Source organism: Oncorhynchus tshawytscha, unplaced genomic scaffold, assembly GCF_018296145.1.
Source record: "Oncorhynchus tshawytscha isolate Ot180627B unplaced genomic scaffold, Otsh_v2.0 Un_contig_740_pilon_pilon, whole genome shotgun sequence".
Taxonomy (NCBI): Eukaryota; Metazoa; Chordata; class Actinopteri; order Salmoniformes; family Salmonidae; genus Oncorhynchus; species Oncorhynchus tshawytscha.
Window position 1 is genome coordinate 208,750 of NW_024609694.1, and position 24,552 is coordinate 233,301.

Sequence of the window (24,552 nt, forward strand, 5' to 3'; positions counted from 1 at the left end):
GGTTAGAGCGTTGGACTAGTAACCGAAAGGTTGCAAGTTCGACTCCCCAAGCTGACAAGGTACAAATCTGTCGTTCTGCACCTGAACAGGCAGTTAACCCACTGTTCCTCGGCCGTCATTGAAAATAAGAATTTGTTCTTAACTGACTTGCCTAGTAAAATAAAGGTTAAAAAAAATAATTTTAAAGCCCTTTTTACATCAGCCGATGTCACGAAGTGCTGTACGGAGTATGGTAGTAGGTGGTAGTATGGTATGGTAGTATGTGGTAGTATGGTAGTAGGTGGTAGTATGGTATGGTAGTAGGTGGTAGTATGGTATGGTAGTAGGTGGTAGTATGGTATGGTAGTAGGTGGTAGTATGGTATGGTAGTAGGTGGTAGTATGGTATGGTAGTAGGTGGTAGTATGGTATGGTAGTAGGTGGTATGGTATGGTATGGTAGTATGGTATGGTAGTATGTAGTATGGTATGGTAGTATGGTAGTAGGTGGTAGTATGGTATGGTAGTAGGTGGTATGGTATGGTATGGTAGTATGGTATGGTAGTATGGTATGGTAGTAGGTGGTAGTATGGTATGGTAGTAGGTGGTAGTATGGTATGGTAGGTGGTAGTGGTAGGTATGGTAGTAGGTGGGTATGTAGTATGGTGGTAGTAGGTGGTAGTATGGTATGGTAGTAGGTGGTATGGTATGGTAGTATGGTAGTATGGTATGGTAGTATGGTATGGTAGTATGGTGGTGGTAGTATGGTATGGTAGTAGGTGGTATGGTATGGTAGGTGGTATGGTAGTATGGTAGTATGGTAGTAGGTGGTGGGTATGGTATGGTAGTAGGTGGTAGTATGGTAGTAGGGTAGTATGTAGTATGGTAGTAGGTGGTAGTATGGTATGGTAGTAGGTGGTAGTATGGTATGGTAGTAGGTGGTAGTATGGTATGGTAGTAGGTGGTAGTATGGTATGGTAGTATGGTAGTATGGTATGGGTGGTGGTAGTATGGTATGGTAGTAGGTGGTAGTATGGTATGGTAGTAGGTGGGTAGTATGGTATGGTAGTATGGTAGTATGGTATGGTAGTAGTAGTATGGTATGGTAGTAGGTGGTAGTATGGTATGGTCGTAGGTGGTAGTATGGTATGGTAGTAGGTGGTAGTATGGTATGGTAGTAGGTGGTAGTATTGTATGGTAGTTGGTGGTAGTTTGGTATCGTAGTAGGTGGAAGTATGGTATGGTAGTTGGTGGTAGTATGGTATGGTAGTAGGTGGTAGTATGGTATGGTAGTAGGTGGTAGTATGGTATGGTAGTAGGTGGTAGTATGGTATGGTAGTAGGTGGTAGTATGGTATGGTAGTAGGTGCCAGGTGCACCGATTTGTGTCAAGAACTGCAACGCTGCTGGGTTTTCCATGCTCAACAATTTCCTGTGTGTATCCAAAGGACATCCAGCTAACTTGATACAACTGTAGGTGACTGTAAGAGACTGTAGGAGTCTAGAGACTGTAGGAGACTGTAGGTGTCTGGGAGACTGGAGGAGACTGTAGGAGTCTGTAGGAGACTGTAGGTGTCTGGGAGACTGGAGGAGACTGTAGGAGTCTGTAGGAGACTGTAGGAGTATGTAGGAGACTGTAGGAGTATGTAGGAGACTGTAGGAGACTGGAGGAGACTGTCTGTAGGAGACTGTAGGAGACTGTAGGAGTCTAGGAGACTGGAGGAGACTGTCTGTAGGAGACTGTAGGAGACTGTAGGAGTCTAGTAGACTGGATGAGACTGTAGGAGACTGTAGGAGACTGTAGGAGACTGTATCAGTCTGGAGGAGACTGGAGGAGACTGTAGGAAACTGTAGGAGACTGTAGGAGTCTGTAGGACACTGTAGGAGACTGGAGGAGACTGTCTGTAGGAGACTGGATGAGACTGGAGGAGACTGTAGGAGTCTAGGAGACTGGAGGAGACTGTCTATAGGAGACTGTAGAAGACTGTAGGAGACTGTAGGAGTCTAGGAGACTGTAGGAGACTGTAGGAGACTGTAGGAGACTGGAGGAGACTGTATGAGTCTGGAGGAGACTGTAGGAGACTGTAGGAAACTGTAGGAGACTGTAGGAGTCTGTAGGAGACTGTAGGAGACTGTAGGAGACTGGAGGAGACTGTCTGTAGGAGACTGGAGGAGACTGGAGGAGTCTAGGAGACTGGAGGAGACTGTCTGTATGAGACTGTAGGAGACTGTAGGAGTCTAGGAGACTGGAGGAAATTGTCTGTAGGAGACTGTAGTAGACTGTAGGAGTCTATGAGACTGGAGGAGACTGTAGGATACTGTAGGAGACTGGATGAGACTGTATGAGACTGTAGGAGTCTAGGAGACTGTAGGAGACTGTAGGAAACGGTAGGAGACTGGAGGAGATTGGAGGAGACTGTATGAGTCTAGGAGACTGTATCAGACTGTAGGAGACTGGAGGAGACTGGAGGAGACTGGAGGAGACTGTAGGAGTCTGGAGGAGACTGGAGGAGACTGTAGGAGACTGTAGGAGACTGTAGGAGTCTAGGAGGAGACAGTAGGAGACTGGAGGAGTCTGATGCAGACTGTAGGGGACTGTAGGACTCTGTAGGACTCTGTAGGAGTCTAGGAGGAGACAGTAGGAGACTCTAGGACTCTTTAGGACTCTGTAGGAGTCTAGTAGGAGACTGGAGGAGACTGTAGGAAGCATTGGAGCCAACATGCGTCCCTGTGGAACAACATTTTGTAGAGTCCATATCCCAACGAATTGAGACTGTGGAGAGGGCAAAAGGGGGTGTACAGTACTTGATGTACAGGACACCCCCTGGACAGGACACTAGTCTATCTCCTGTTTCTGTAGTGAGACAGCTTGATGTACCAGTACATCCCCTGGACAGGACACTAGTCTATCTCCTGTTTCTGTAGTGAGACAGCTTGATGTACAGGACACCCCCTGGACAGGACACTAGTCTATCTCCTGTTTCTGTAGTGAGACAGCTTGATGTACCAGTACACCCCCTGGACAGGACACTAGTCTATCTCCTGTTTCTGTAGTGAGACAGCTTGATGTACCAGTACACCCCCTGGACAGGACACTAGTCTATCTCCTGTTTCTGTAGTGAGACAGCTTGATGTACAGGACACCCCCTGGACAGGACACTAGTCTATCTCCTGTTTCTGTAGTGAGACAGCTTGATGTACCAGTACATCCCCTGGACAGGACACTAGTCTATCTCCTGTTTCTGTAGTGAGACAGCTTGATGTACCAGTACACCCCCTGGACAGGACACTAGCTATCTCCTCAGTACATCCCCTGGACAGGAGGCTAGTTTACCTCAGGGCCTTACCACCTATCTATCTCCTCAGTACATCCCCTGGACAGGAGGCTAGTTTACCTCAGGGCCTTACCACCTATCTATCTCCTCAGTACATCCCCTGGACAGGAGGCTAGTTTACCTCAGGGCCTTACCACCTATCTATCTCCTTAATGCTGAGTGCCAAGCAGAGGCATCAGGTCACTTTTAGAGTCTATTCATACCAAACACCCAACCTTTCAATGTCAGGGCAGACACTTTAACCACAAGGCCACTGAGTTGGTATGTATATATAATATTGAGTTGCACCCTCCCTCTTTAACTCCAACCCTGTTCCTGGAGAGATACCCTCCTTTAAGTTTTAACTCCAACCCTGTTCCTGGAGATACCCTCCTGTAGGTTTTAACTCCAACCCTGTTCCTGGAGATACCCTCCTGTAGGTTTTAACTCCAACCCTGTTCCTAGAGACACCCTCCTGTAGGTTTTAACTTCAACCCTGTTCCTAGAGATACCCTCCTGTAGGTTTTAACTCCAACCCTGTTCCTGGAGATACCCTCCTGTAGGTTTTAACTCCAACCCTGTTCCTGGAGATACCCTCCTGTAGGTTTTAACTCCAACCCTGTTCCTAGAGATACCCTCCTGTAGGTTTTAACTCCAACCCTGTTCCTGGAGATACCCTCCTGTAGGTTTTAACTCCAACCCTGTTCCTGGAGATACCCTCCTGTAGGTTTTAACTCCAACCCTGTTCCTGGAGATACCCTCCTGTAGGTTTTAACTCCAACCCTGTTCCTGGAGAGATCCTCCTGTAGGTTTTAACTCCAACCCTGTTCCTGGAGATACCCTCCTGTAGGTTTTAACTCCAACCCTGTTCCTGGAGAGATACCCTCCTGTAGGTTTTAACTCCAACCCTGTTCCTAGAGATACCCTCCTGTAGGTTTTAACTCCAACCCTGTTCCTAGAGATACCCTCCTGTAGGTTTTAACTCCAACCCTGTTCCTGGAGAGAAACCCTCCTGTAGGTTTTAACTCCAACCCTGTTCCTGGAGAGAAACCCTCCTGTAGGTTTAAAAAAAGTGATTTGCACTTTTTGCACCAAAATACGTTAATCTCTAGGAGACAGAACGCGTCTCCTTCCTGAGCGTTATGACGGCTGCGTGGTCCTATGGTGTTTATACTTGCGTACTATTGTTTGTACAGATGAACGTGGTACCTTCAGGCGTTTGGAAATTGCTCCCATGGATGAACCAGACTTGTGGAGGTTTACAATTTTTTTTCTGAGGTCTTGGCTGATTTATTTTGACTTTCCCATGGTGTCAAGCAAAGAGGTACTGCATTTGAAGGTAGGCCTTGAAATACACCTCCAATTGACTCAAATTATGTCAATTAGCCTATCAGAAGCATCTAAAGCCATGACATCATTGTCTGGAATATTCCAAGCTGTTTAAAGGCAGAGTCAACTTAGTGTATGTAAACTTCTGTTTATGTATGTGTGAAAACACATTTACCTTATTTACATACGTATTCAGAACCTTTGCTCTGAGACTCGAAATTGAGCTCAGGTGCATCCTGTTTCCATCATGCTAGAGATGTTTCTACAACTGGATTGGAATCAACCTGTGGTAAATTCCATTGATTGGACATGATTTGGAAAGGCACACACCTGTCTATATAAGGTACCACAGTTGACAGTGCATGTCAGAGCAAAAACCAAGCCATGAGGTCGAAGGAATAGTCCGTAGAGCTCAGAGACAGGATTGTGTCGATGCACAGATCTTGGGAAGGGTACCAAAACATTTCTGCAGCATTGAAGGTCCCCAAGAACACATTGGCCTCCATCATTCTTAAATGGAAGAAGTTTGGAACCACCAAGACTCTTCCTAGAGCTGGCCGCCTGGCTACCCACTACCGTTGTGTCAGATAAAGGACTCTCAGACCTGAACTGGCTCCCTACTACTACCCACTACCGTTGTGTCAGATAAAGGACTCTCAGACCGTGAGAAACAAGATTCTCTTGTCTGATGAAACCAAGATTGAACTCTTTGGCCTGAATGCCAAGCATCACGTCTGGAGGAAACCTGGCACCATCCCTACAGTGGCAGCATCATGCTGTGGGGATGTTTTTCAGTGGCAGGGACTGGGAGACTAGTTAGGATTGAGGGAAAGATGAACGGAGCCAAGTACAGAGAGATCCTTGATGAAAACCTGCTCCAGAGTGCTCAGGACCTCAGACTAGGGTGATGGTTCAACTTCCAACAGGACAACGACCCTAAGCACACAGCCAAGACAACGCAAGAGTGGCTTCGGGACAAGTCTCTGAATGTCCTTGAGTGGCCCAGCCAGAGCCCAGAACTTGATCTAACATCTCTGGAGAGACCTGAAAATAGCTGTGCAGCGACACTCCCCATCCAACCTGACAGAGCTTGAGAGGATCTGCAGAGAAGAATGGGAGTAACTCCCCAAATACAGGTGTGCCAAGCTTATATAGCATCATACCCAAGGAGACTCGAGGCTGCCAAAGGTTCTTCAACAAAGTACTGAGTAAACGGTCTGAATAGTTATGTACATCTGATATTTGAGTTTGTATTTGTAATAAATTTGCAAACATTTCTAAAAACCTGTTTTTGCTTTGTCATTATGGGGTATTGTGTATAGTTTGATGGGGGGAAAAAACAATTAAGTACATTTTATAATAAGCCATAACAAAATGTGTAAAAAGTCAAAGGGTCTGAATACTTTCTGAATGCGCTGTATGAATAGATGTATAGGTAGCAGACTCACCCCTGTCACTGTCATAGAGGTAGGCGAACTTGTCCCACTTGTAATACTCCACTAAGCTGACCAGAGGTCCCTTGATGTCGGGTCTCATCTGAAGGACAAACTGATTGAGTCCATCAGCAGGGAAGGACGGTGTGATGAAGGACACGTGGAGGGTCTCACAGAAAGACGTGATGGTGTTCACACTCTTCTTGTCATAGAAACCAAAGATGGCATAGACACCCCTGGAGAACTGGGAACAAACTGCAGAGAGAGAGAGGGGAGGGGAGGAGGGGGGAGGGGGAAGAGAGAGAGAAAGATGGGGAGGGGAGGGAGAGGGAGAGAGAGAGGGTTGGTTAGAACCATGCTAATCCCATCACTAGCTCCATGCTAACCCTACCACTAGCACCATCCTAACCCTACCACCAGCACCATGCTAACCCTATCACTAGCACCATGCTAAACCTATCACTAGCACCATGCTAACCCTACCACTAGCACCATGCTAACACTACCACTAGCACCATGCTAACCCTACCACTAGCACCATGCTAACCCTATCATTAGCACCATGCTAACACTATCACTAGCACCATGCTAACTCTATCACTAGCACCATGCTAACCCTATCACTAGCACCATGCTAACCCTATCACTAGCACCATGCTAAACCTATCACTAGCACCATGCTAACCGTGCTACATTTACATTGGTGTCATGAATAACAGTTTATTTTGAGTGTATGTGTGTACCTGTGCGTGTTTGTTAGAGGTTGTGATTGAGGGTGTGTGTGTGTGCGCCCGCGCCCCTACACCTGTGTGTGTGTCTGTTAGAGTGTGTGTGTGTGTGTGTGTGTGTGTGTGTGTGTGTCTGTGTGTGTCTGTGTGTCTGTGTGTGTGTGTGTGTCTGTGTGTGTGTGTGTGTGTGTGTGTGTGTCTGTGCGTGTGTGTGTGTGTGTGTGTGTGTGTGTGTGTGTGTGTGTGTGTGTGTGTGTGTGTGTGTGTGTGTGTGTGTGTGTGTGTGTGTGTGTGTGAGTATATTTAGCTGTCCTACTTCAGCGCCCTGATTCCTTTATTCTCTAAAGGAAAAACAGTCCCTGTGTTACCTTCCTGCTTTGTCATGAGACACACACCGCTTTTACGCCATTGAGCAGAGAGAGAGAGAGAGACGACATGGTTGCATTACTGAGGGAATACACGTTACTGTGTGTGTGTGGGGGGGGGGTGGCTGTGTGTGTCTCGCTGTGTCCCAGTTTTAACTAAGGCTCCTTGGCCGAGAGAGGCAGGCAGAGAGAGGCAGGCAGAGAGAGGCAGGCATTGGCTGAAAACAGGGCTCTGCTTTAGTTGGTGTGTGTGTATATGAGAGGGGGGGGCTCAGTCAGCCATTCTAACCGCTGTTCCATCGGCCTTCTCCTTTTCTCCATTACAACACTGTAGTAGAGCATCAGTCAGACATGGCCTGGTCTCCATTACAACACTGTAGTAGAGCATCAGTCAGACATGGCCTGGTCTCCATTACAACACTGTAGTAGAGCATCAGTCAGACATGGCTTGGTCTCCATTACAACACTGTAGTAGAGCATCAGTCAGACATGGCCTGGTCTCCATTACAACACTGTAGTAGAGCAAAGTAGAGCACGGAGCAGAATAGAGCAGAGTAGAGCACGGAGCAGAATAGAGCAGAGTAGAGCACGGAGCAGAATAGAGCAGAGTAGAGCACGGAGCAGAGTAGAGCACGGAGCAGAATAGAGCAGAGTAGAGCACGGAGCAGAATAGAGCAGAGTAGAGCACAGAGCAGAGTAGAGCAGAGTAGAGCACACAGAGCAGAGTAGAGCAGAGTAGAGCACGGAGCAGAGAAGCACGGAGCAGAGTAGAGCAGAGTAGAGCACGGAGCAGAGTAGAGCACGGAGCAGAGTAGAGCAGAGTAGAGCACGGAGCAGAATAGAGCAGAGTAGAGCACGGAGCAGAATAGAGCAGAGTAGAGCAGAGTAGAGCACGGAGCAGAGTAGAGCAGAGTAGAGCAGAGTAGAGTAGAGCAGAATAGAGCACAGAGCAGAGTAGAGCAGAGTAGAGCACGGAGCAGAATAGAGCACAGAGCAGAGTAGAGCAGAGTAGAGCACAGAGCAGAGTAGAGCAGAGTAGAGCACGGAGCAGAATAGAGCACAGAGCAGAGTAGAGCAGAGTAGAGCACGGAGCAGAATAGAGCACAGAGCAGAGTAGAGCAGAGTAGAGCACAGAGCAGAGTAGAGCAGAGTAGAGCACAGAGCAGAGTAGAGTATGGAGCAGAGTAGAACAGAGTAGAATAAAGCAGAGCAGAGTTGATTTGAGTAGAGCAGAATACAGAGTAGTGTAGAGTACAGCAGCGTAGAGTAGGGCAGAGTAGAGCACAGAGCAAACTAACACAGCGTAGAGTAGAGCAAAGCAGAGCAGAGTACAGCACAGAGTGAGTAGAGTAGAGCAGACTACAATACAGCAGGGTAGAGTAGATCCCAGAGCAGAGTAGGGCGTAGAGTAAAACAGAGTAGAGCAGAGCTGAGCAGAGCAGAGTATAGTAGATTAGAGTAGAGCAGAGTAAGTAGAGCCGAGTAGATTAGATTAGAGCAGAGCGTAGAGCAGAGAAGTTTAGAGTCGAGCAGAGTAAGTAGAGCTGAGTAGAGTAGAGTAGATCACAGAGCAGAGCACAGAGCAGAGTAGATCACAGAGCAGAGCAGATTACAGAGCAGAGCACAGTAGATTACAGTAGAGCAGAGTAGCATGGAGCAGAGCAGAGCATAGAGCAGAGTAGATTACAGTAGAGCAGAGCAGAGCACAGAGCAGAGTAGATCACCGAGCAGAGCAGATTACAGAGCAGAGCAGAGTAGATTACAGTAGAGCAGAGTAGAGCACAGAGCAGAGTGGATCACAGAGCAGAGTAGCGCACAGAGCAGAGTAGAGTAGATCACAGAGCAGAGTAGATCACAGAGCAGAGTAGAGTAGATCACAGAGCAGAGCAGAGTAGAGTGGATCACAGAGCAGAGTAGAGTGGATCACAGAGCAGAGTAGATCACAAAGCAGAGTAGAGCACAGAGCAGAGTAGATCACAGAGCAGAGTAGAGCACAGAGCAGAGTAGAGTAGAGTGGATCACAGAGTAGAGTAGAGTGGTGTGTGTGTGTGTGTGTGTGTGTGTGTGTGTGTGTGTGTGTGTGTGTGTGTGAGGATGTGTGTGTGTGAGGGTGTGTGTGTGTGTGTGTGTGTGTGTGTGTGTGTGTGAGTGTGTGTGTGTGTGTGTGTGTGTGTGTGTGTGTGTGTGTGTGTGTGTGTTGTGGTGTGTGTGGGTGTGTGTGTGTGTGTGTGTGTGTGTGTGTGTGTGTGTGTGTGTGTGTGTGTGTGTGTGTGTGTGTGTGTGTGTGTGTGTGTGTGTGTGTGTGTGTGTGTGTGTGTGTGTGTGTGTGTCCAGACGTGAAAACAAGCATTTTCACTTAAGTATTTTACACCACTGAACATCAGTGGAGGTTAGGGTTAGGGTGATGGTTAGGGTTAATGACCTTAGTGACCACTGTTTTACAGCCTGTGTTGTGGAGGTTAGGGTGATGGTGATGGTTAGGGTTAATGACCTTAGTGACCACTGTTTTACAGCCTGTGTTTGTAATGGCTGCTCAGTGGAGGTTAGGGTTAGGGTTATGGTTAGGGTTAATGACCTTAGTGACCACTGTTTTACAGCCTGTGTTCGTAAAGGCCTCTGTAAATTGGTACAGAATCAGCTTGATTGTCGAAGTCCCTTGGACCTTCTTTTTTTCTATGTTTTTGTGGTATCGTCAACAAACATGTAACGGAAAAGAAAATTAGAATTAAAAACAGGTTCGGCACCTGGTTCAACCGTGATCTGGCAGAGTTACTCGAACTCAACAATCCCATTTGGCATTTGGCTCGGCACACTGACTGGCTCTCGTTCAGACAAATGAGAAATAAGTGCACTCAGGCTATCCGGAAGGTCAAAGGTAGTTACTTTAAGGAGCAGTTCTCTATGTGGGTCTAACCCCAAGAAGTTCTGGAAAATGGTTAAAGACCTGGAGAATAAACCCTCCTCCTCACAGCTGTCCATGTCCCTTAATGTTGATGTGGTTGTTACTGACAAGGAGCCCATGTCCCTTAATATTGATGATGTGGTTGTTACTGACAAGGAGCCCATGTCCCTTAATGTTGATGATGTGGTTGTTACTGACAAGGAGCACATGGCTGAACTTTTTAATCATCACTTCATTAAGTCAGGATTCCTATTTGACTCAGCCATGCCTCCTTGCCCGTCCAACATTTCCTCATCTCCCACCCCTTCTGATGTGACTATCCCCGATCCTCCTCCCTCTTGTCCCCCTGTCCCGCTACAAAGTTTCTCCCTGCAGGCGGTCACTGATTTTGAGGTGCTAGAGGAGCTCCTTGACCCCAAAAAACATCTGGGTCAGATGGTTTAGACCCTTTCTTCTTTAAGGTTGCTGCCCCTATCATCACCAAGCCTATCTCTGACCATTTTAACCTGTCTCTCCTCTCTGGGGAGGTTCCCATTGCTTGGAAGGCAGCCACGGTGCATCCTTTATTTAAAGGGGGAGATCAAGCTGATCCTAACTGATACACCCCTATTTCTATTTTGCCCTGTTTATCAAAAGTGTTGGAAAAACTTCAATAATCAACTGACTGGCTTTCTTGATGTCTCTAGTATTCTCTCTAGTATGCAATCTGGTTTCTGCTGAAGTTATGGATGTGTCACTGCAACCTTAAAAGTCCTCAATGATGTCACCATTGCCCTTGAATCTAAGCAATTGTGTGCTGCCATTTTTATTGACTTTGCCAAAGCTATTGATACGGTAGACCATTCCATTCTAAGGAGTATTGGTGTCTCTGAGGGGTCTTTGGCCTGGTTTGGTAACTACCTCTCTCAAAGAGTGCAGTGTATAAAGTCAGAACATCTGCTGTCTCAGCCACTGCCTGTCACCAAGGCAGTTCCCCAAGGCTCGATCCTAGGCCCCATGCTCTTCTCAATTTACATCAACAACATAGCTCAGGAGGTAGGAAGCTCTCTCATCCATTTATATGCAGATGATACAGTCTTATACTCAGCTGGCCCCTCCCCGGATTTTGTGTTAAATGCTCTACAACAAATCTTTCTTAGTGTCCAACAAGCTTTCTCTGCCCTTAACCTTGTTCTGACACCTCCAAAACAAAGGTCATGTGGTTTGGTAAGAAGAATGCCCCTCTCCCCACAGGTGTGAATACTACCTCTGAGAGTTTAGAGCTTGAGGTAGTCACCTCATACAAGTACTTGGGAGTATGGCTAGACGGTACACTGTCCTTCTCTCAGCACATATCAAAGCTGCAGGCTAAAGTTAAATCTAGACTTGGTTTCCTCTATCGTAATCGCTCCTCTTTCGCCCCTGCTACCAAACTAACCCTGATTCAGATGATCATCCTACCCATGCTAGATTACGAAGACATAATTTATAGATTGGCAGGTAAGGGTGATCTCAAGCGGCTAGATGTTCTTTACCATTCGGCAATCGGATTTGCCACCAATGCTTCCTATAGGACACATCACTGCACTCTATACTCCTCTGTAAACGTGTCATCTCTGTATACCCGTCGCAAGACCCACTGGTTGATACTTATTTATTAAACCCTCTGAGGCCTCACTCCCCCTATCTGAGATATCTACTGCAGCCCTCATCCTCCACACAACACCCGTTCTGCCAGTCACATTCTGTTAAAGGTCCCCAAAGCACACACATCCCTGGGTCGCTCCTCTTTTCAGTTTCTTGCAGCTAGCGACTGGAACGAGCTGCAACAAACACTCAAATTGGACAGTTTTATCTCAATCTCTTCCCTCAAAGACTCAATCATGGACACTCTTACTGGTGGTTGTGGCTGCTTTGCGTGATGTATTGTTGTCTCTACCTTCTTGTGCTGTTGTCTGTGCCCAATAATGTTTCTACCATGTTTTGTGCTGCTACCATGTTGTGTTACTGCCATGTTGTGTTGCTACCATGTTGTTGTCATGTTGTGTTGCTACCATGTTGTTGTCATGTTGTGTTGCTGCCATGTTGTTGTTTTGTTGTGTTGCTGCCATGCTGTGTTGTCATGTTGTGTTGCTGCCATGTTGTTGTCATGTTGTGTTGCTGCCATGTTGTTGTCATGTTGTGTTGCTCCCATGCTGTGTTGACATGTGTTGCTGCCATGCTGTGTTGTCATGTGTTGCTACCATGTTGTGTTGCTGCCATGCTGTGTTGTCATGTGTTGCTACCATGTTGTGTTGCTGCCATGCTGTGTTGTCATGTGTTGCTACCATGATGTGTTGCTGCCATGCTGTGTTGTCATGTGTTGCTACCATGTTGTGTTGATACCATGTTGTGTTGTCATGTGTTACTGCCATGCTATGTTGTTGTCTTAGGTCTCTCTTCATGTAGTCTTGTCTTTTGTTGTGATGTGTGTTTTGTCCTATATTTTTTATTTATTTTAAATTTTTAATCCCAGCCCCCATCCCGCAGTAGGTCTTTTTCCTTCTGGTAGGCCGTCATTGTAAATAAGAATTTGTTCTTAACTGACTTGTCTAGTTAAATAAAGGTTAAATAAAATAAAGGTTATATAAAAAGGGTTAGGGTTACGACTGGGATCGAACACGCAACCTTCTGATCCAGAGTAGGATAGCCATAGCCAGCTAACTAACAATCTCTGTTGGATATCTGTAGCCAGCTAGCTAACATAGCATCCGTCTCTGTTGGACAGCCATAGCCAGCTAGCTAACATAGCAGCCCTCTCTGTTGGATAGCCATAGCCAGCTAGCTAACATAGCATCACTCTCTGATGGATAGCCATAGTCAGCTAGCTAACATAGCATCCCTCTCTGTTGGATAGCCATAGCCAGCTAGCTAATATAGCATCCCTCTCTGTTGGATAGCCATAGTCAGCTAGCTAATATAGCAACACTCTCTGTTTGAACCGGGTGTTTGAGTAGGCTAAACTAGCTAGCTGCATTCGCTAGCTAAGTAACTAAGTAAATGATATGAAACATAAACATAATATTTATATATATATATATATATATATATATATACAGTATATACAGTACCACTCAAAAGTTTGGACACACCTACTCATTTGAGGGGTTTTCTTTATTTTTTACCATTTTCTACATTGTAGAATAATAGTGAAGACATCAAAACTATGAAATAACCCATATGGAATAATCTGGTAACCAAAAAAGTGTTAAAAAATCTACATATATTTTATATTTGAGATTCTTAAAAGTAGCCACCCTTTGCCTTGATGACAGCTTTGTACACTCTTCGCATTCTCTCAACAGTTTCACCTGGAATACTTTTCCAGCAGTCTTGAAGGAGTTCCCATATATGCTGATTACTTGTTGCTCTCAGGGTTCCAGGTAAAACCCAAATGCAGACTGTGTTGAAGTAACAAAGTTTATTACAGCAACAGGGGCAGGCAAACAACATGTCAAGGCAGGCAGGGATCGATAATCCAGAGTAGAGGCAAAGGTACAATGTCAGGGGCATGCAGAGTGGTCAGGCAGGTGGTCAGGACAGACAAGTGTCAAAACCAGGAGGGTGAGAAAAAGAGAGATTTGGAAAAAACAGAAGCTGAGACAAAACGCTGGTTGACTTGAAAAACAAGAAGAATTGGCAACAGACAAACAGAGAACACAGATATAAGTACCCCGGGGATAATGGGGAAGATGGGTGACACCTGGAGAGGGGTGGAGACAAGCACAAGTGTAACCGATGTGAAAGGGCTAGCTAGTTAGCGGTGGTGCGCGCTAATAGCGTTTCAATCGGTGATGTCACTCGCTCTGAGACCTGAAGTAGTTGTTCCCCTTACTCTGCAAGGGCCGCGGCTTTTGTGGCACAATGGGTAACGATGCCTCGTGGGTGTCAGTTGTCTATGTGTGCAGAGGGTCCCTGATTCGAGCCCGGGGCGAGGGGACGGAAGTTATACTGTTACACAAGGACAGGTGAAACAGATCAGGGCGTGACAGTTGCCTGCTTTTCCTTCACTCTGCGGTCCAACTCATCCCAAACCATCTCAATTGGGTTGACGTCGGGTGATTGTGGAGGCCAGGTCTTCTGATGCAGCCCTCCATCACTCTCCTTCTTGGTCAAATAGCCCTTACACAGCCTGGAGGTGTGTTGGATCATTGTCCTGTTGAAAAATGCAAACCAGATGGGATGGCGTATCGCTGCAGAATGCTGTGGTAGCCATGCTGGTTAAGTGTGCCTTGAATTCTAAATAAATCACTGATGGTTTCACCAGCAAAGCATGCCCACACCATCACACCCTTTTTTTGTTACTGGCCCAACGCTCTAACAACTAGGCTACCTGCCACCCCAGGTCAATTGGAGGTGTACCTGTGGATGTATTTCAAGGCCTACCTTAGAACTCAGTGCCTCTTTGCTTGACACCATGGGAAAATCAAAAGAAATCAGCCAAGACCTTAGAAAAAAAATTGTAGACCTCCACAAGTCTGGTTCATCCTTTGGAGCATTTTCCAAATGCCTGAAGGTACCACGTTCATCTGTACAAAAAATAGTATGCAAGTATAAACACCATGGGACCACGCAGATGTCATACCACTCAGGAAGGAGACGCGTTCTGTCTCCTAGAGATGAACATACTTTGGTGCAAAAAGTGCAAATCAATCCCAGAACAACAGCAAAGGACCCTGTGGAGATGCTGGAGGTAACAGGTACAAAAGTATCTATATCCACAGTAAAACAAGTCCTATATCGATATAACCTGAAAGTCCGCTCAGCAAGGAAGAAGCCACTGCTCCAAAACCGCCAATAAAAATCCAGACTACGGTTTGCAACTGCACATGGGGACAAAGATCGTACTTTTTGGAGAAATGTCCTCTGTTCTGATAAAATACAAATTTAACTGTTTGGCCTTAATGACCATTGTTATGTTTGGAGGAAAAGGGGGGAAAGGGGGGGGGCTTGCAAGCCGAAGAACACCATCCCAACCGTGAAGCATCATGTTGTGGGGGTGCTTTGCTGCAGGAGGGACTGGTGCACTTCACAAAATAGATGGCATCATGAGGATGGAAAATTATGTGGATATATTGAAGCAACATCTCAAGACATCTGTCAGGAAGTTAAAGCTAGGTCGCAAATGGGTCTTCCAAATGGACAATGACCTCAAGCATACTTCCGAAGCAAAATGGCTTAAGGACAACAAAGTCAAGGTATTGGGGTGGCCATCAGAAAGCGCTGATCTCAACCCTACAGAAAATTTGTGGGCAGAACTGAAAAAGCGTGTGCGGGCTAGGAGGCCTACAAACCTGACTCAGTTACACCAGCTCTGTCAGGAGGAATGGGCCGAAATTCCCACTTATTGTGGGAAGCTTGTGGAAGGATACCCGAAACGTTTGACCCCAATTGAGTGTATGTAAACTTCTGACCCACTGGGAATGTGATGAAAGAAATAAAATCTGAAATAAATCATTCTCTCTACTATTATTCTGACATTTCACATTCTTAAAATGAAGTGGTGATCCTAACTGACATAAGACAGGGGATTTTACTAGGATTAAATATCAGGAATTGTGAAAAACTGAGTTTAAATGTATTTGGCAAAGGTGTATGTGTCACACCCTAACCAAAATAATAAAGAAAACAAAGATAACCAAGGCCAGGGCGTGACAGTATGTAAACTTCCGACTTCAACTGTATATACTACAAAATATATCTAGCTCTCCTCTGTCTCTGTCTCTCTCGCTTCTCCTTAATTTAGGAATAAATGAATGTGTAAAAAACTGTTCAACTATTGTCTTTCTCTCTCTTTGCTAGAGAGATGCTTTCAGTACTAAATTCATACTCTGATGCTTTGATTGGGTGGACAACATGTCAGTTCATGCTGCAAGAGCTCTGATAGGTTGGAGGACGTCCTCTGGAAGTTGTCATAATTACTGTGTAAGTCTATGGAAGTGAGTGAAAACCATGAGCCTCTTAGGTTTTGTATTGAAGTCAATGTACCCAGAGGAGGACAGACACTAGCTGTCCTCCAGTTACACCATGGTGCTACCCTACAGAGTACTGGTGAGGCTACTGTAGACCTTCATTGCAAAACAACAGTGTGTTCTAATCAATTATTTGGTGATGTGAATATATTCAGTATAGTTTTATCTAAAAAATATAACTTTTTTAATGTTTCACTATTTTAATTTTTATGAAATTCACTGAGTAGGATGGTCCTCCCCTTCCTCCTCTGAGGAGCCTCCACTGATGGACATCCATCCACCAACTCAGTCCACAAAACCCCAGCCTATTTGATGGTAATAGCGCTCACTTTTCCCCCTAGTGACAGGTTTTGAAAGCAATGCCCCATGTCCTCGGGACATGGCTAGACGTCCAATTTCTTGGTCAATCTTGAACGACCTGGCTGGTTCTCTGTAAGGTGAGAGCAGCGTGTGAAGTAAGAGAGAACTTAGAGGAGAGGCTGGACCTGCTCTCTCTTCTGACCAACCGTCCTACAAACAGGCAGCGGACTGCCCCAATCATCATGCAGGGTACCCTCATCTCTCCACCCCTTCACTCCCCTGCCCGTGTGTGTCTGTGTGTGTCTGTGTGTGTGTGTCTGTGTGCGTCTGTGTGTGTGTGTTACTCACAGCAGTTGGTGACAGCGAAGCTGTTGGCAACCTCCAGGTTGTCTATGTGAGGAGTGAGGCGGAAGTCCTGGGTTCCATACTGGACCATTCCAATCCGGAACGCACTATACTCCTGATCAGCACCGCGTGGGAACAGCCCTCCACACACACACACACACACACACACACACACACACACACACACACACACACACACACACACACACACACACACACACACACACACACACACACACACACACACACACACACACACAGAACCCCCCACACACAAGGTGAATGTTTGGCTGGTTATCTAGCTAGTCTGGCAGTACTCTGGGATAATGTTTAGCTGGTTATCTAGCCGGTCTGGCAGTACTCTGGGATAATGTTTAGCTGGTTATCTAGCCGGTCTGGCAGTACTCTGGGATAATGTTTAGCTGGTTATCTAGCCGGTCTGGTAGTACTCTGGGATAATGTTTAGCTGGTTATCTAGCAACGGTCTGGCAGTACTCTGGGATAATGTTTAGCTGGTTATCTATTCGGTCTGGTAGTACTCTGGGATAATGTTTAGCTGGTTATCTAAGCCGGTCTGGCAGTACTCTGGGATAATGTTTGGCTGGTTATCTAGCTAGTCTGGCAGTACTCTGGGATAATGTTTAGCTGGTTATCTAGCCGGTCTGGCAGTACTCTGGGATAATGTTTAGCTGGTTATCTAGCCGGTCTGGCAGTACTCTGGGATAATGTTTAGCTGGTTATCTAGCCGGTCTGGTAGTACTCTGGGATAATGTTTAGCTGGTTATCTAGCCGGTCTGGCAGTACTCTGTATGTTGTTTCCCTGTCTTCTGTGGTTCAACTTTCTGACGTTGTCCACCCAGAACGGCTTGGTTACGAAATAGTCTGATTCTGTCTGTATTAAACAGAGATCTTCTTTAGAAACACTGATTCTGTCTGTATTAAACAGAGAGAATGTTCAGCTGCATCAACATCTACATATTTCCATGACCATCCATATTGAACTGAAACAGCCATATTGAACTGAAACAGCCATATTGAACTGAAACAGCCATATTGAACTGAAACAGCCATCCATATTGAACTGAAACAGCCTTCCATATTTATCTCAAACAGCCATATTGAACTGAAACAGCCTTCCATATTGAACTGAAACAGCCTCCCATATTGAACTGAAACAGCCTTCCATATCTATCTCAAACAGCCATATTGAACTGAAACAGCCTTCCATATTGAACTGAAACAGCCTCCCATATTGAACTGAAACAGCCACCCATATCTAACTGAAACAGCCATATTGAACTGAATCAGCCATCCTTATTGAACTGAAACAGCCGTCCATATTGAACTGAAACAGCCGTCCATATTGAACTGAAACAGCCGTCCATATTGAACTGAAACAGCCGTCCATATTGAACTGAAACAGCCGTCCATATTGAACTGAAACAGCCGTCCATATTGAACTGAAACAGCCATCCATATTGAACTGAAACAGCCATCCATATCTAACTGAAACAGCCATCCATATTGAACTGAAACAGCCATCCATATTGAACTGAAACAGCCGTCCATATTGAACTGAAACAGCCGTCCATATTGAACTGAAACAGCCTTCCATATCTATCTCAAACAGCCATATTGAACTGAAACAGCCGTCCATATTGAACTGAAACAGCCATCCATATTGAACTGAAACAGCCACCCATATCTAACTGAAACTGCCATATTGAACTGAGTCAGCCATCCTTATTGAACCTGAACTAAAACAGCCTCCCATATCCAACTCAAATAGCCATATTGAACTGAAACAGCCATATTGAACTGAAACTGCCATATTGAACTGAAACAGCCACCCATATCTAACTGAAACAGCCATATTGAACTGGATCAGCCATCCTTATTGAACCTGAACTAAAACAGCCTCCCATATCCAACTCAAATAGCCATATTGAACTGAAACAGCCATATTGAACTGAAACTGCCATATTGAACTGAAACAGCCATCCATATCTAACTGAAACAGCCATATTGAACTGAAACAGCCATATTGACCTGAAACTGCCATCCATATATAACTCAAACAGCTATATTGAACTGAAACAACCTTCCATTTCTAACTCAAACAGCCATATTGAACTGAAACTGCCATATTGAACTGAAACAGCTATCCATATTGAACTGAAACAGCCATATTGATCTGAAACTGCCATGCATAATGAACTGAAACTTCCATGCACAATGAACTGAAACTTCCATGCATAATGAACTGAAACGGCCATCCACATTTAACTGAACAGACACATTTAATTGAAATAGATATATTGAACTAAAACCGACATATTGAACTGAAACAGACCTATTTAACTATCAGTCTATGAGAAGTCACTGTGAGGTTGTCTGGAACAGGCCTTGAATCCCTGACTGCTGTTACTGTATAATAATAATCATAATAATACCAATAATAATCAAGGCCTGGTATGATACCCAGTTCTGTCGTCCATGATAATGCAGCAGGAAGCAGACCTGATCATTAATAATAGCATCTTTAAATCTGTTTTAAAGACCAGGCCTGGAACCCCTTCTGCCTTCTCAATAGCTTATATATACCCCATCACTCACTCTCTCCTTAATTCCCCTTCTCTCTCTCCTTCCTCATTATCTCCCTCTTGCTCTCCTCTCTTTCCCTCTCCTTCTCCCCCTTGTCTCTCCCTCCTCCCCCGTTTCTCCCTCCCGCCATCTCAGATGCAGTGTAATGCAGATGAAACCACCGCTCCAGTGTTAGGCAGGCTAATAACCACACTACGTGTCAGTACACGGAGACAACATAGACCACTGTCTAATGCAATATATATATTTATATGTTATATGAATTATTTATTTTCAATATGTAATATATATGAATGTACCTACCGATCTGAACACTGGGAGAACCGCAGAGCGCCTCGCGTCTCAAGCAGATGACAGTTAGGAGAAACACGAGCAGCAGATTCCTCATCGTTGTTAGTTCAGACATTTCATACCGAGAGGCGTCGACATACATCCACTGAATAACGGCCCAGTACACCGAATAACGGTCAGTTCCTCCAGACAGGCACACAGACGGCTAATCAGACGGTCAGCATGGCGACCTGGTTACCGGACAGCAGAGGGAACCCACAGCAGGGGGTTGCGTGTCTAATGCACTGGTCTCAGGTCCTGTAGCGGTTCGGTCGTGGGAAGATCGCTCCAGCTCTGCGGATCTCTGGCTCTCTCTCTGTGTCTCTCTCTCTCTCTCTCTCTTTATGAGGCGCGCGAACACTGCTGGAGCCTTTTCATCGTCGATAGCGTGCGTACAGTTTCGGAATACCGATGAGAACGGAAAGAGCCGAGAGCAGCCGAGTCAGGTTGTTGGGGAAACAGTCCACATCACTGATGGGCATTCCGGCTCTTTTCAGTGAGCCGGATCGTTCTGCTCAGCTCTCTTTTGGCTCCCAAACGGCTCTTTAAAAAATGTTTTGTATTTTCTCAAGTCAAACACTTTGCGATAGTTTGACTATGATTGGTGTTAAAACAATTCTAATTAAATTATTAAATGAAATCATACTCTACCTTAACCACAATATATTTAAAAATGCATTGGTTTGTACTGAAAAATAATGCTATTAAACATTTACATTTAAACTTTTTAATGTATATAAACAAAGTGCATATAAATCTAACAATTCAAAACGAATACAATCAGCATAATAGAATATTGCAATAACAATGTGCAAAACTGCAGCATCCCACTTAAAACATTAAACTGGTCCCTCTTTCTCTCCTCTTTGTTGCCATGTTAAAACCAGCAGCGGTTTCTTCTCTCAGTAAATATTTATCCCGTTTTCGAGAAGACCCTCTCAGAGGGAACGGATGTGGTCGCTATGCAGACTCTCCCTGTCATGACTTTAGTAAGCCGTGGGTAGACAGAGGCCTTGTTCTTCCACCAGCTCAGAGGATCTGCAGATCTTTGGAGGAGGGGCTCCTCCAAATAGGATCGGACCTCCATTATGTGATCTGCTGAGGGATTCTTTCGTGCTGCATCCCCAGTTGCTCTCGTCAAACAGCATCCAAACAGCAGACATTTGTGGCACTACTGCTGGTGCTTCTGCTCCATCTGCTCCCTCTTCTTCCTGTTGCTCCGGTGCCTGAGCCAGCTGACTGCTGGGGCCGTCCCTCCCTCTTCTTCCTGTTGCCCTGGTGCCTGAGCCAGGTGACTGCTGGGGCCGTCCCTCCCTCTTCTTCCTGTTGCCCTGGTGCCTGAGCCAGCTGACTGCTGGGGCCGTCCCTCCCTCCCTCTTCTTCCTGTTGCCCTGGTGCCTGAGCCAGCTGACTGCTGGGGCCGTCCCTCCCTCTTCTTCCTGTTGCCCTGGTGCCTGAGCCAGCTGACTGCTGGGGCCGTCCCTCCCTGCTGCTGAGGTTATTCTGTGAAGAGCCTCATCAATCTCTCTGGCATCACTGAAAGCTAACTTCTTAAACCTGTTTAAAGGTCTTACTCACATTGGCTGCAGATAGTGTGATCACACAGTCTTCGGAACAGTTAGTGCTCTCATGTATGTTTCAGTGTTATTTGCCTTGAAGTGAGCATAGAAGTAGTTTAGCTCGTCTGGTAGGCTTGTATCACTGGGCAGCTCTCGGCTGTGCTTCCCTTTGTAGTCTGTAGTGGTTTGCATGCCCTGTCACATCTGACATGTGTCAGAGCTGGTGTAGTATGATTCAATCTTAGTCCTGTATCAACGCTTCGTCTGTTTGATGGTTCATCGGAGGGTCTAGCAGGATTTCTTATAAGCTTCCGGCTTAGAGTCTAGCCTCTAGCTCAGTGCGGATGCTGCCTGTAATCCATGGTTTCTGGTTGGGGTATGTACGTATGGTCACTGTGGGGATGAAGTCATCAATGCACTTATTGATGAAACCAATGACTGATGTGGTGTACTCCTCAATGCCATCGGAGGAATCCCGGAACATATTCCAGTCTGTGCTAGCAAAACAGTCCTGTAGCTTAGCATCTGCTTCCTCTGACCACTTTTTTATTGATCTAGTCATGGGTGCTTCCTGCTTTAATTTTTGCTTGTAAGCAGGAATCAGGAGGATAGAATTATGGTCAGATTTGCCAAATGGAGGGCGAGGGAGAGCTTTGTACCCATCTCTGTGTGTAGAGTAAAGGTGGTCCATAGTTATTTTTTTTCTGGTTGCACATTTAACATTCTGATAAAAATTTGGTAAAACGGATTTAAGTTTCCCGGATTCTAGGAGCGCCGCCTCTGGGTGAGCGTTTTCTTGTTTGCTTATGGCGGAATACAGCTCATTCAATGCTGTCTTATAGTGCCAGCCTCTGACTGTGGTGGTATGTAAACAGCTACAAAGAATACAGATGAAAACTCTTTAGGTAGGTAGTGTGGTCTACAGCTTATCATGAGATACTCTACCTCAGGCGAGCAATAGCTCGAGACTTCCTTAGATATCAGCACCAGCTGTTGTTTACAAAAATACACAGACTGCCGCCCTTTGTCTTACCAGACGCCGCTGTTCTATCTTGCCGGTACATCGTATAACTAGCCAGCTATATGTTGATATTGTCGTCGTTCAGTAGTTTAATAGTTTGGTAGTTTAATCTTCTGCGTAACTCTGCGATTTTATTCTCCTTTAGATTGCACGTTTGCTAGCAGAATGGAGGGAATTGAGGGTTTATTTCATCTCCTATGAATTCTCAGAAGGCACCCCGACCTTCAGCCCCTCTTTCTCCGCCTCCTCTTCACGCAGATCACGGGAAAACAGTATATGTTCCAGAGGAAGCAGTATATCCTTCACGTTGGGCTCGTCAGAGTCATGAAAGGAAAAAAGGATTCTGCTAGTCCGTGGTGAGTAATCGCAGTGCTGATGTCTAGAAGTTATTTTCAGTCATAAGAGACGGTAGCGGCAACATTATGTACAAAATAAGTTAGAAACAGCGCAAATAAACTACAAAAAAACACAATCGGCTGGGGGCAAGTAAAATGTCTGTCTTCTTCTCTGGCATCATCTCCGGCACGAGGCCCTTCTCCCCCGATTACTCAGTTTGGCCGGACGGCCAGCTCTAGGAATAGTCTTGGTGGTTCCAATCTTCTTCCATTTAAGAATGATGGAGGCCATTGTGCTGCAGAAATGTATTGGTACCCTTTCCCAGATCTGTGCCTAGACACATTTCTCTACGGACAATAATTTTGCACGCCCAATTTTTCAGTTTTTGATTTGTTAAAAAAGTTTGAAATATCCAATAAATGTCGTTCCACTTCATGATTGTGTCCCAATTGTTGTTGATTCTTCACAAAAAAATACAGTTTTATATCTTTATGTTTGAAGCCTGAAATGTGGCAAAATGTGGAAAAGTTCAAGGGGGCCGAATACTTTCGCAAGGCACTGTAGGTAGGCAGACAGTATCTAGCTACAGCCATTTCTATCAGGCATGTTTATGCAAATATTCTACAGTAAAACCAGTTAATCAATTACAGTAAATTGTTGTATTATTGTTTCTCCTCAGTGTTAACTTGTAAATCTAGCTAGCTCGCTAGCTAGCTAGCCAATAATTGTTATTTACATCTGTTTGGAATCCTTTCTTGCATCATACCTATCATTTTGTGATATTTAAATGCATCCATGGCCATAATGATAACCAATATCAACCCTCGTCATTTATGTTACATAGCTAGTTAGTCAAATTATTTACAGTTACTGATGTTACACGTTTGCTAACAATTTACAAATTCGAGGCGTGGCGCATAATGGCATCAGCATGCTCGGCTAGGCCAACCCAACGAGAGTGCTGCATACTCCCTTAAAAGACATTCGCTTGAAAAATGAGAAAAAAAGCAGCAATTGTACTATTTGTCCATCTTGAGACGCCACAGCCAATATACATGTCCTCCAAATAGTCCAAATGAATCTGAGATGACTCAGGAAATCTGGCATTCATTTTAACACTTTTGCAGACAATATCTTAGTTGTGCAATCTAACTAAGATGTTTGGTACAGTATTCCTCAATGAAAAAATTTGCAGGAAAACGAGTTCTCTCTCTCATTGAATGACAACAAAGACTTTATTGAAATAAACCCTGATGTTGACCAATCACCGACAAAGGGGCGTAGACTTCAGCTACTGACTTCGGTTTGCCTCCATAAAAAATATTGTTTGCCTGAATAGCTGAAAAAAACCTCACCCAAGTTAAAAACTAGAAAAAACATCACAATATTACGTCATAATATGTGCATGAACTCTTCCAAACTGTTTCGGCTGGGAAGCATGCAGACGCCTTAACAAGTTAGCAGGCGCCAGCCTAACTAGTTAGCCAACTTCAGTCATGTGCTATTGTTGCTGGTAAACCTAGCTTTAGGTGGCTAGTTGTAACATTGTTGCTTGCTGTTTAGTAGTCAACTTAAAAGAGAGGAAGTTTTACAATTGAGATGCAATAGATCTGATTGTAAAACCTCTGCTTTTTAGTCATAGATATGGCTACCTGTAGTTGTTAAGCTAACTTAGCTAGCTGGACTAGCTAGCTACCTATGATAGCAAACTGATTTCTTTTTTTATTTCCCCGCACTGTAACACAGTAGTACTGTATGTTAGCCAGCAATACAGCAATACACAACATGGTTTTCAGTAGATAAACTCAAGTTAGCTAGCTAGGTGGCTTGCAGGAAAAATAACTTGGCTAGCCACCATATTTTTTCTTCTGCACTCTTGATGCTAGCATCAGCTGTAGCTCAGCTTCTATTGTTAGCTAAATCCAACTCTTTGTTTCTCCGCTATATTCTGGTTGAAACATGTTTGGTTGAATGTCACCATGTAGGTAATAGAACATCAAAAAATGCTCCATTGTCAAAT

General features: G+C 45.1%; 1 protein-coding gene across 5 annotated transcripts in view; it reads right to left on the minus strand.

The window, feature by feature from the left end:
• Positions 1-20,027, minus strand: part of LOC112235712 (glutamate receptor 2-like) — a 68,079-nt gene extending 48,052 nt beyond the window's left edge. For 2 of the 5 annotated variants that reach the window (XR_006082600.1, XM_042316989.1), the window contains exons 1-3: positions 19,590-20,027; positions 16,686-16,826; positions 6,068-6,307 (exon numbers count right to left, since the gene is read on the minus strand). Coding sequence is in view for 4 of the 5 variants with exons in the window: in XM_042316989.1 (XP_042172923.1) it covers positions 6,068-6,307; positions 16,686-16,826; positions 19,590-19,719 (511 nt within the window). In the remaining variant the exon portion in view is untranslated. The remainder of the gene's footprint in view (positions 1-6,067; positions 6,308-16,685; positions 16,827-19,589) is intronic. The other 3 variants (XM_042316987.1, XM_042316986.1, XM_042316988.1) reach the window with 3 other exon arrangements.
• Positions 20,028-24,552: the final 4,525 nt, after the last annotated feature.